A 12,180-nucleotide genomic window follows, 5' to 3' on the forward strand; every position below is an offset into this window, starting at 1 on the left:
CCCTCATCATATGACCTTATGCAGTTGCGAGCGCCGTAAAACCTCTACTAAAACAAAACAAGGCATTCTTAGTCCACGTTAAATTTTTACTTTTTTTCTTTAACAGCTGATGCCAGCATTGAACTCCATGAAAGAGATGTTTTCTGTGGCGTGTTTCTACAAGCCTCACATCCAGGTTCTGCAACGACTGCTGAAAATATTAGTGAGTATAATCAAGAACAACAACAGCAACAACAACAACAATAGTGACAGCAAAATAATGTAACAACTATTTTTACCATATCATAAGCAGCAACAATAACAACAGAAGCAACAACAGCAGTGACTGGAAAATGCTGTAACAATTACTGTTAACATAACATTAGCAGGAACAATAAGAACAGCAACAACATTAACTATTTTGATGACTTTAAATTGGCACAATTCCTTTTCCATTTTTTTTTCTGCGTGCTTTGAGATGTATAGATACTCTGGGAATAAAAGAAAATGTGTATGATTCATTTTTTCTATTTATCAAATTTGCAGGAAGGCATTGAAGGGAGAATTGATGAGGACGTACGACAGGTGTACCTCCGAGATAATCGTTATTTTTTATCCTGTGCTCTGGTCAATGATTGCAACTACAAAGCAGCAGAACCTGTGTTCAATGAGGTGATGGCCGAGTGCCGAAGGTGGGTGCAAGTTCCTGAAACCTTGGATGACTCTAAGATTCTATATCTGTTGAGGTGTGAAGAACTAATTGTGTGGCACCATGGTAAAATCAGGCGCTCGTCAAAATAATGAAATCAAATAAACAGGCATTTTCCGGCTTGTTGGGCAATTTTTATCAATTTTTTCTTTTATAGCTCAACACCTTTTGCATCTACTTAAAAAACTCATTTTTGTGTGGATTTCTCTGAAAAAGGAATATATATTATCTCTTTATGGTTTGTATTGTCCTAATCGGCTTCTTCTACATCTCTTCATAGTTTGTATCATCCTAACCTGCAAATTCTATATCTCTTCATAGTTTGTATTGTTCTGATCTGTTCCTTTTACATCTTTTCATAATTTGTATTGTCCTTATCTGCTCCTTCTACATCTCTTCATAGTCTCTATTCTCCTAATCTGCTTCTCTCGAAATATAGCTGTTATTGTACTTGCTTGCCGTACAATCAATGAATGCATCAGGTATCATTAGATCCCTCCCTCTCTTCAGTTGTCTTGAGTCAAACGAAGACCCGCGGGTGCAGCAGACGTTGGCCTTTTCTTGTCATGGTCTTGGTGTTCTGCATCTCAAACAACGAAATTATGAAGAGGTGAGATTTTAGTGTAGTTTGAGTAACGAGAAGCACATGGATACAATGACGACCATTCAGTGCAGGAAAAAAGTTAGATGGGCACAAAAAAATAGCAGAATGAAAGAAAAGAAGTAGGATCCACCACTTGTGTCCTCTAACCACCTTCAGAAAGTAGGTGTATGTAAAATCAATCAGATTGTGAGATGGAGTATTTTTATGTTTTTGGGGGCAGAATGTCAAATTCTTTTCTTTTATGTTATTTGTAACATGTGTGTCATACATTTTTAGAATACATTTTTCATGGTTTGCTGAACTGTTTCTGTATTCTATAGCTTTTTCAAAACCATCGGGTTTTTTAAAAATATCCAAACTTTCACTTTTTTAGAATCTGAAGTATTTGCTGTTTAACGCTTTGCCGCCTCATCTCGCCGATTGACGATGTTTATCGCCGATTGACGATGTTTATCGCCGATTGACGATGTTTATCGCCGATTGACGATGTTTATCGCCCAGTTTCTTTGGATTTTCCTCAAAATATGATGGCAAAGTGTTAATGACATGAAGATGAGAGATTTAGAAAATCGTGATGGAAGTTTTAAAAAATCCTGGACTGCATACATTTTTTACTCCCTTTCCTAGGCAGAACCTCTCTTCCATGAGTCCAAGAGAATCCACGAGACCCTAGGAAATTCTATCTGTGTGGCTCAGACCTTGACGAACCTGGGCAACATAAAGCTAGAGACCGGGCATCCAGAGGAGGCTCTGCAGCTCTTTACTGTTGCTATGGAGGTAGGAGAAGAAACCAAAAATGATGTGGAACCTAACTCATAATAATGTTTATGTTCACCTAGCTCGAGGGAGAAATTGTCCGAAAGATAAAATAGATCTAGATTCTGAGATGAAAGGAAGAAATCAACAGTACAAAAAAGGGAGGGAACGTTTTGGGGGGTCTTTGTTTTGACATCAGGCTAAACTTTCTTTAAACCAGAAAAAACCCATTACAAAGTCAAATTTTAGGTATCATGATGGGGATCCCAGCTTAGAGGCCATTTTAATATTTCAAAACAGGCTAAAACCATTGGGACCCTTGGTAATTCATTTAAGATAAGATAAGATAGATAAGATAATACTTTATTATCCCAGAGGGAAATTTTTCTTGGCTGTACAGGACCGTAAAAACACATGCAGGTATACATAAGAAATTTGAATATATATTACTCTCATTTAAATTCAATATAAAAAGAGTAGTAAAACTATCCAAAATACAGAGATCTGTAATTAGAGCCTCGTCGCCACTGAGCAGCGCTGGAAGTTGAATTAAGAAATGAAGAGAGCCTTTTACTAATAAAAAGAGAAGGAGAACGAGAGTAGACTTTGAGAAAGAATCCAAGAACAAGGGAGATCGAAGATGTGAAGTATGAAAAGAGGAAAAAAGGGAGGGGGACAGGGCTAAAAGAATAAAGAAGCATCAAATGAGAACAGTCGGTAACATTTTCTTCACTGATCTATGCATTCATATTTCATATGCGTCACAATGCGGTGGAATCAGGCGCTCGTCAGTTTTCAGGCATATGGAGTTATTTGTATCATCTGAAAGCCTGTTTATTTGCCTTGCTTTTGGTTTTAAAAATATCCATCTATATTGAATGGAAGTCGAGATATTTGTGTTATCCATCTATATTGAATGGAAGTCGAGATATTTGTGTTATCCATCTATATTGAATGGAAGACGAGATATTTGTGTTATCCATCTATATTGAATGGAAGTCGAGATATTTGTGTTTGAAGGAGGTCAGGGTCGCCTGATTTCAGAGGTAAAATCAGTGAGAAAATGGCCGCCAAAGTTGTGTGACTTCCATAGTTTGAGAGCCCTTGAAACTGAAAATTTACATTTTTTGTGCATTTAATCTCCGACAGATAGTCTTTGAATTGCTTGTTATCTTGTTCTGTCTAATTGCTGGTGTGTTTTCACACATTTTATTGGCAGACACCCAAAGCTGGTGGATGGTTGGAGAGCATCATTGCTTGTATATTATTCCTCTTTTGTTTTTGTCAGTATGCGTTGTTTTTTATTCCCACACTAAATATGATGGGGGCTCTCGTGGCGTAGAGGTTAAGGTGTTGGCCTCTCATTCAAAGGTCCCTGGTTCGAATCCGGGAAGCGACCAAAAAAATGTTCTTCTCTAAAATTATCTTTCACCTCCTTTCCTGCTCTCTAACCTTGTTCTGTCGTCTGCTTTCGTCTCCTCTTTCTGCCCCTCACCTCCTCTAGGCTCCTGACTCTTTCTGCAGCCTTTCTACTGCTACTCCTAGGCTCCTTCTTACTGCTGTCTTTCAGCCACACCCCTGATCTTCTTGTAGGAAAGATCTACACCTAGCCTTCTAGGACAAGGGCGAAAAATCTCGGAGGGCCCGTGTGCAAGTTGCCCAAGGTAAAGATCCCTTGGTGGTCTAAAACCGATAAGACTAGGCTTCGGCCGCCACCCAGGCAAAATTCAAAATTTCCTACCAACTGAAAATGTTTAATGTGTCCCGCGCGCTCATATGACCTTATGCAGTTGCGAGCGTCATAAAATGCTTACCAACCCCCCCCCCCCTCTTATGATGTTATTGCTCAAACTCAAACTCAAAGCTTTTGATATATGTCTATATGTGTGGCATCGTGGTGAAATCAGGCGCTCGTCAAAATAATGAAATTGAAGAAAACAATATTTTTCTGCCGGTTTGACAATTTTTATCAAATTGTTGTGTTTTGGCTCATCACCTGCTACGTCCATTTAAAAACAATTTTGTGTAGATTTTACTGAAAAGGGATGATTAAAGGCGCACGAAATATTAATTCCAAAGACTCTCTAGCTAAGGAAGTCACCAGATTTTGACAGCCATTTTCTCACTAATTTTACCTCTGAAACAAGTAACCGCCACCTCTTTCAATTGCAAATATCTCGACTTCTATTCGAGATAAAAGGGTATTTGTGAAATTGAATGCAAGAAAAATGAACAAGCTTTATGATGGTACCAACAACCTGCCATGCCCAAAAATTGACGAGCGCCTGATTCTACCATGTCGTGACACATACGTATATTGTTCCTTGAACTGTTTCAGACTTATGAAAAACATTTTTTTGGACACTTGCCTCTTAATGTGGGGACCCTTCTTACCAACATGGGCCTATGCTATCGGCGGATGGACAAACCAGATCAGGCAAAGGAAATGTACTTCAGGTGATATGATTGTCCTTATAATATCTAAGTGTACCATTTTCTCTTAAGAGACATCTTTTTGCTCTTTTAGATCTTGCAATACATTGATATAGATGCATCAAAATAGAATTGAAAATTTTTTTGGGGGGAAATCACCAAAAGCTGGTTATATTATGCAACAGTGCATGCAAAATAAAGGAAATGGTGAACATAAATTGCTTTGTGTCTGAAGAGAGCCAGATGAAAACTTATGACATCTTATGTGTAAACCTTCCATTATGTGTGTTTATGGAATCGTCTGAGGTAATGACCCGAGGGTGATAAAGAGGTAGGTAAGAAAATAAACCTAACGTAAAGCATTAATGTAGAATCAGTATTCATATTTCAAAATACTTGAGATATATTGTGAAAGTCACATGCAAAATCTGAATAACATCTTGTGGAAAATATGGAAGGGTATCTTTTTGAGTGAGAAAAAACCCCTGTTGAAATGAGAAAAGCAACAAAAAAAAGTACGAAAATGAGGTGAAAAGGGCACCAAAGGTCTCAAGTGTACATCTGTGTCACTATCTCTTAAATTGTGAGGTAAATGAACACAGGAAATTTTAAAAATACTGAATAAGAAAAATCAATGTTTTGCAACTTTTTTGTGAAAAGCTGATCATTCATTATACAGTCAAACCTCTTTGTACTGCCCCCTGTTATACCCTCAGCCCCCGCTTACTGCCATGTTTTGCCAACGTATGAAAAGAAACGCCTATATAAACATAGTATTTGTGCCTTTACCCTGCCATCCGCCAACTGTTTTAGTTATAAAGCCCTTATTAAACTGATATAAATTTCCTCTCTTTACCGCTAGTGAATTGGCCGCCAGTGTTATACACTACACATGGTGCATAGCACCCATATAGTGACTGCTTGATAATCTTTTCAACAAATGTCTCTGCAAGCTCGACCTATTTCCAGGTGCTTGCTGCTTTTTTCGTGATTGACACTGATTATGAAATGCTATTATTTCAAGGCTTTGGCCAATATAAAAAAAAAATTGAAATGAAGTTTTAAAGTCGCCTGGAGAAACTTTAAAGGAACTGCGCCACCTTGGCCTGAGAGCAAAATATCTGGCATGGCCAAGTATCAGCCCATTGACCTGAGACTGACTTGGGCTCTTTGCTAGAATTTGGGAGTAAGCAAAGGGTTTATTTATGACCAGTGGGTCTTTTTCCCCCCCTTACCCACACCCCCAAACCCACTCCCTAACCCCCTCTGAGCGATGCCTTATCATGTTCTTGTCTTTTTTCATTTTCTACTAGGTCTCTGGAGGTAAAATCTCAGGCAGTTGGCCCTGAACATGAAGTTATCGCTATGTGTTACATGAACTTGGGTTCACTGGAAATAATCTGTCACCGTAACTTTACAGAAGCTGAAGTGTACACTCGGAAAGCACTTAAAATACTTGAGGTATTGCCTTACGTGTAAAATAATAGTTACCCCACGCTTTACACATTCATATTGATGCTGTTGTGCTCTAGTGTAACTTTTCTTTTTAACATTTTTTAAAGGCAAAAAAAAAAGACCCAAAAAAATTTAAATAATGAGAGGGGACTCAAAAGTTTGCTCACATTACTTCTCACTATTTAGTTCTCATTGCAAACTGACTCCTGATTTTTATTGATTTTATAATCAGCCGTAGCAGTGGTTTTGGAACCCCCCCCAAAAAGAGTTGCCCTATTTCTTACTGTTACGTTAGAGCATAACGTCATAGGTATATTATGTACTTGAATGCACACACACACACACACACACACATGTGTACATAGAAATGCAGAGATTTAACCTTCATGTTGGCACAGATGCATGCTCACACACTTACACAAACACCGAGCCTTGCTGCTGCTCTTGTTCTTCTTTGCTTTCTTTTTTCCCCTGTTTCCAACACAAACACCTGTACACTTATGATGTACCATGCGTACCATCTTGATTTACCCGTGTTGACTCACACAGACAGACATATTTGCACATTTTTAATTCTCCCACACACACATATTCTTACTCAAGAGGTGTCCTTGACATCTTGCACGACTCACTCACACATACATGCAAATAAATAATAAACAGACACACTTTCTTTAATCTTTGAATTATTTCATTGGTGAACATTGCTTTCAGCTCCTTAAATGTGTTGTAGCTCTGTCCTTTAACAGTTTCTCGAACTCTGTTGGGATCTTCAATGATTTGTAAGGTTTTGTCTTCATCTTTTACTTCTTCTCAGTGTTTCTGTTTCATTTATATCAAATGTCTACCATATTTATATATTGACCCAGCTACACTCAATGAATCAAGACCCATTTACAGTAATATCTGAATGTGTTCCTCGTGAAATGTGGCTATCAGTATGTTGACTGATCTAAACACTGAACTTCCACTTAGCTCAACCTTTTTGTAGATATTTATGTTTCAAAAGACAGTTTTGTAAATTCAGTGCAATCCACTTAAATAGAACCTGAATATTTTTTTTTAAAGCGGTAAACTAAAAGAAAATAGAATCCTGAGTGTAATGTCGGGACATCACAATCACAACATCTTGATCTAGAGAGACATTGAAAGCAACAGGAGCCAGACACGACTGTACCGGTGGACGTACGCTTTATTACTGAAAATTCTCTTCTCTAAATATGCGCCAGTTGTTACCAGTTGCTAGGTTTCCTAAAATACTAAGGCAATAGAGATGGTTTGCCTAATAGTAATGGACATTACCCTGGGGGTGTTCTTTCTTCGCAATTTGAGCAATCTCCTGAAGAAAATTTCAGTTTAACCCGTTCACTGCCGGGCCAGCTTTTTAATCTTATACAATCTCGGGCTCAGCAGTGAACGGGTTAAAAGAGCTGCACTGTGTGAGGGTAGAGTAGATATGAGTTTTAAATAACACTTGTCTGATCACCATCATGTCATTACACAAATCATATAAAATTGATAAGAAATATTGCTGATGTGATAAGTTGATCAAATCATATATGATTATGTTTACGACTAATAAATTTTTCTTCTTTAGTTTTAAAAAGTAGGTGACAAACAAAAATAATTATTTCTCTGTAGTTTTGCTTTTATTTTATTCTCCTTGTACAGTATAACAATTATTATGCCATTGCTCCTACTGAAACAAACTACAGTCAAGCCTGTCAAGACAACCACCAACTGTCGAGAAGAAAAGGGGTCATCTTACATAAGTGGTCCTGTTGAACAGTGTCATTATGATACAGAAAAAATGCAAAGGGGAGGGGGGGAGTGAGAATGTCATTCGTACAGTTGATTGTCTTGGTTTGGTGATTGTCATAGTAGGTTCGACTATATGTTTTAGTCTCCTTAAGCATGTTACGGCACTTGCCACACAATTAGGTCAAATAAGTGCAGAAGATTAGAGGTGTTACAAGAGAATAACAAACATAAAAAAGAAGGAGGACAGATAAGGATGTTAGATGTTTGAATGGAAAGAAGGAGCAAACCACACCAGAGCACCCGCCAACTACACACTTATTTACCTTATTGTGTGTTTCATCCATTCATTTTGTAACCCGACGAAACCCACCTTGGCCATCCACAGCTGAACAAAGTGAAACTGGAGCAGACAGAGATGTGGCAGACACAGGAGAACTTGGTTGGAATCCTTGCCCATCAGGAGAAACACGCGGAAGCTTTACCAATCTTCTTGAGAGTTTGTAAGTCCTCTATAACTATAAGTATGTTAAGTTCCGAGACTATAATATTGTTTCATTGTCTTGTCCAGATCTTTTGTAGAATTTCTCTTTTTCTTCCTTGTCATGCTCCTCTGTTGGGTCAGATATAGGCTATTTGGATTATTCCTCTGGGTTGTTTTTTTTCATTGAAAGAAAATTAAATGTGAATTTGTCCCATCGACATTTTAGATAATTTAGGAGGCAGTCTTTGACCTCTTGCATGTGATAGGGTAGTGCCTTACCACAACAACACAGATGCAGGTAATTCCAATGTCAAAAGATTTATATGTATTCTCCCCTCCCCCCCCTCTCTCTCTCTCTCTCTCTCTCTCTCTCTCTCTCTCTCTCTCTCTCTCTCTCCTCTCTCTCTCTCTCTCTCTCTCTCTCTCTCTCTCTCTCTCTCTCTCTCTCTCTCTCTCTCTCTCTCTCTCTCTCTCTCTCTCTCTCTCTCTCTCTCTCTCTCTCTCTCTCTCTCCTCAGTGGCGGTGGGTGGACCAAGATTTGGGTGGGGCTTGGGTTTCTTCCACTTCTTTACCACCAAAAAGTAAGCAATAAGAACAAAACAGTGATGATTTTGCTATACTCATGGCGAGCCACGGCATTTTGAGAACCATTGCATTCAAACGAGAAGAGTCACCTTTGTCTTCCTTCTCTTTGTTCTTAGTTAAATTTAAGCTCTTCTGGATGGTGGGGACGAAGCCGTTTCACCTCCAAATTTCTCTAATTAGTTTTTATCTTAAGAAAAAGTTGTCTCAAAAGTGGTTTGATGTAATTAATAACTGTTAAATATCAGCGGCACAAACACACAGCACTCCAAACACATACCGTCAATGAGGGGGATTGGGTTGTATTGTTGCGGAAAATAGAACGCGCCTAACAAAGGCCCAATGGGCGCATAGGTATCTGTGTCACTGGGGGAAAGTGTGTCATAAACTTTCACCCCATTGTCAGGGCTGGGAGAGCGTGAGCCCTCTGTGCAGTATTATTTTTAAAAAGTCTTCTACCTTTTTCCAAGAAGAGTTTCATTAAAGACGGGCGTGGGAACTGGCTTATTCTTTCTGAGCCCTAACGACATTTGATTGGCTGTTAGGTTACTATAGTTGTAAGCGGTGACAACAATGATTGGATAAACGGGCAAGCTGCCAAGCTGATACCTGTGTGTTCATTGCGTGCGATCATAACGGTTTCAACTGCTTATTTCGTTATTAAAGAAACTTTCATTAACTAAGGGATAGAGTTGGGGTGGGGAGGGGGTGGGGGTGAGGGGCTCAAGCCCGTAAGCCCTTCACTACCCACCGCCACTGCTCTCTCGCTTTCTGTTCCACTCTTTGTCCCAATCTAGTTCTGCAGTTGTTTATATTTTAAAGTATCCCTCTCTCTCTCTCTCTCTCTCTGTTTCTCTCTGTTCTCTTTCTCTCCCTCTCTCCCACTCTTTCTCTCTCCCACTCTCTCTCTCCCACTCTCTCTCTCCCTCTCTCTCTCTCTCTCTCTCTCTCTCTCTCACACTCTCTCACTCTCTCTCTCTCTCTCTCTCTCTCACTTTCTGCTCCACTCTTCGGCCCAATATTGTTCTGCAGTTGTTTATTTTTTAAAGTTATTTCTGTCTGTTCAGTTTCTATGCTGAAAAGAGAAAACATCGTGGCACAAGCCCACAGCTATACCCACCGACTGATGTTGACTTACATGCTCAGTTTGGAAATGTACAAGGAAGTGGCTGATGTTTGTGCCTGCCATGCCTTGGTGCCAAAGTTCCGCACTCAGGACATCTTTACCGCTCTGGATTCTTGTGACCAGAAACTGACGGAAGAGGAAAGACCGGCAAGGCCAAGAGAGCTGACAGTGGCATATGCGCTAGAAGAGTTGTAAGTTCATGGATTGGATAAGAAAGAGGTGGGGAGGGTCATCGTGGGTATAGAGGAGATAAAGAAAGGAAAAAAGAAAAGATCAAATTTTCAGCAAGTTGTATTTTTGAGTAAAATATTGCCAATAGAATGACAGAAGGCTCTTTTTTTTCTATTAGAAACATTTTCCGTGGCATCATACCCAATTCTTATTTGCTGTCCTCAGGAGTCTTAGGGAGACAAGGTTTTGGAATAAAAGAGAAATTGAACAGAATATACAACTTTATTCATGTAACGGGGGGGGGGGGGGGGGGACTCATGGCCTTGAGGTTAAGATGTTTGCCTCTCATTCAATAGGTCCCGGGTTCGAATCTGCATAGCGATAGAAAATTTTCTGCTCTAAAATTTTCTCCTTTCACGTCCTTTCCTGCTCTCTAACAATGTTCTGTTGTCTGCTTTCGTCTCCACTTTCTCCCCCCACCCCTTCACCTCCTTTGCCCCCTGTTCTGGGCTCCTGACACTTTCTGCAGCCTTTCTACTGTTTCTCCTTGGCTCCTTCTTACTGCTGTATTTCAGGCACACCCCTGATCTTATGGTAGGTAAGATCTACACCTAGCTTTCTCAGAGAAATGCAAAAAAATCTGAGGTCCCGTGTGCAAGCTGCGCTCGTTTAAGATCCTTTGGTGGTCAAAAATCGATAAGAGCAGGGTTCAGCCACCATCCGCGCAAAATTCAAAATTTCCTACCCAACTGAAAATGTTTGGTGTGTACCGCACGCTCATATGACTTTATGCAGTTGCGAGCGGCGTAAAACACCTTTTAAAAAAAGATAGTGTCACAAAAAAAGTTTTATACTCATTGGAATTAGTACTTATTCGTATTAAGCTTGGAAATTAACGTAATATGCATTAATTTTCTCTAATGTTTGCACCTTTCAGATGGCCAGGAGATAATTCACTGACCGGCTATATGGTACAAAACTATGTCTTGCCCTCTGGTGATGTGGAACTTCTTTTGCGTATGCTAGAAACTATGGATGAGAAAAATCCTGACTTCGTATGGACAACTTATGATGCTGGTGCCATATGGTGTGAGGGCGCTGGCAACAAGGATGCTCTTGTCAAAGTGTTGAAGAAAGGCTTGGAGAAATATCCTGATGCTATAGTAAGTACAGACAATCAACTCTTGATTTTTATTAATTTATTCATCAAGGGTCCCAGTTTTTAACAGCAACAAAAATAACAACCACAACAGCAACAACAACAAGAAAAACAACAAAAGCAGTGGCATCAAAAGCAGTAAGGAGAGCATGTCGTGTGGGCGATATTACATTGGTTTTTGCTTTCTTTCCCCTCAAACTCAAAGTAGAGGGTATGGTGCATCACAAGACAATGAGTACTGTAGTACTGTAATACAGTAAAACCTCCGTTCTAACATATTTGGTAGAAAACTTTCTCTTGTCTGTAATGTTCCCTTTCTGAAGTACCTTTTTTTTTTAGAGCATCTGTGGAGAGTAATGAATGGTGGACCATGTTCTCCAATGTCAGTTTCAAATCTGGTATTTGATGAAGATTTTATTTAGTGTAGAAAGCTGAAGTAGTTGAGAGATAGTTTACTGTGAGTCAACATAATAATGGCCATATTGTATAGGGTACAGATAATAATAATAAATACATTTGTATGGAGCAAATTCTGCCCTACAGAAAGCTTTATCTATGCACTCTACAATCTATATTACTACTCTAGCAGACCTGATAGCATTTTGAAACAATCTCAGCTTCCTGGGAAGCATACAGCGCTAAGTGCCATTTTACAGGCTCTGAAATGCAAACTGACAATATCTTTCACTGTCTATTGCCAGGATACATAAACACACCTGAGTGAGGTGAGGAAAATGTGTATAAAGTGCCTTTCTCAAGGACACAATGTCAGGCCTGAGTCTTTAACCCCCCAAACCCACGACCTCATGGTTTTGAGTCCAGTAGCATAACCACTAGGCTATCAACATTTCTTGATTCTCAGGAACAGATCTTAGGACAAGATTTCTGTAGAAGAAGCACCCACAAACCACTCTCATGAAAAACTTGAAATATGAGTATCCCCACTTCGCTTTCACCCTCCCTT

General features: G+C 39.4%; 1 protein-coding gene across 1 annotated transcript in view; it reads left to right on the forward strand.

The window, feature by feature from the left end:
• LOC101857846 (TPR repeat-containing protein DDB_G0287407) overlaps positions 1–12,180 on the forward strand; it is a 45,749-nt gene that overhangs the window by 24,302 nt on the left and 9,267 nt on the right. Inside the window, exons 17-25 of the mRNA XM_005111691.3 lie at positions 107–202; positions 526–671; positions 1,199–1,298; positions 1,920–2,069; positions 4,387–4,505; positions 5,795–5,942; positions 8,083–8,197; positions 9,828–10,077; positions 10,995–11,220. Of these exons, the coding sequence (XP_005111748.1) occupies positions 107–202; positions 526–671; positions 1,199–1,298; positions 1,920–2,069; positions 4,387–4,505; positions 5,795–5,942; positions 8,083–8,197; positions 9,828–10,077; positions 10,995–11,220 (1,350 nt within the window). The remainder of the gene's footprint in view (positions 1–106; positions 203–525; positions 672–1,198; positions 1,299–1,919; positions 2,070–4,386; positions 4,506–5,794; positions 5,943–8,082; positions 8,198–9,827; positions 10,078–10,994; positions 11,221–12,180) is intronic.

Source organism: Aplysia californica, unplaced genomic scaffold (genome assembly GCF_000002075.1).
Source record: "Aplysia californica isolate F4 #8 unplaced genomic scaffold, AplCal3.0 scaffold01102, whole genome shotgun sequence".
Classification (NCBI taxonomy): Eukaryota; Metazoa; Mollusca; class Gastropoda; order Aplysiida; family Aplysiidae; genus Aplysia; species Aplysia californica.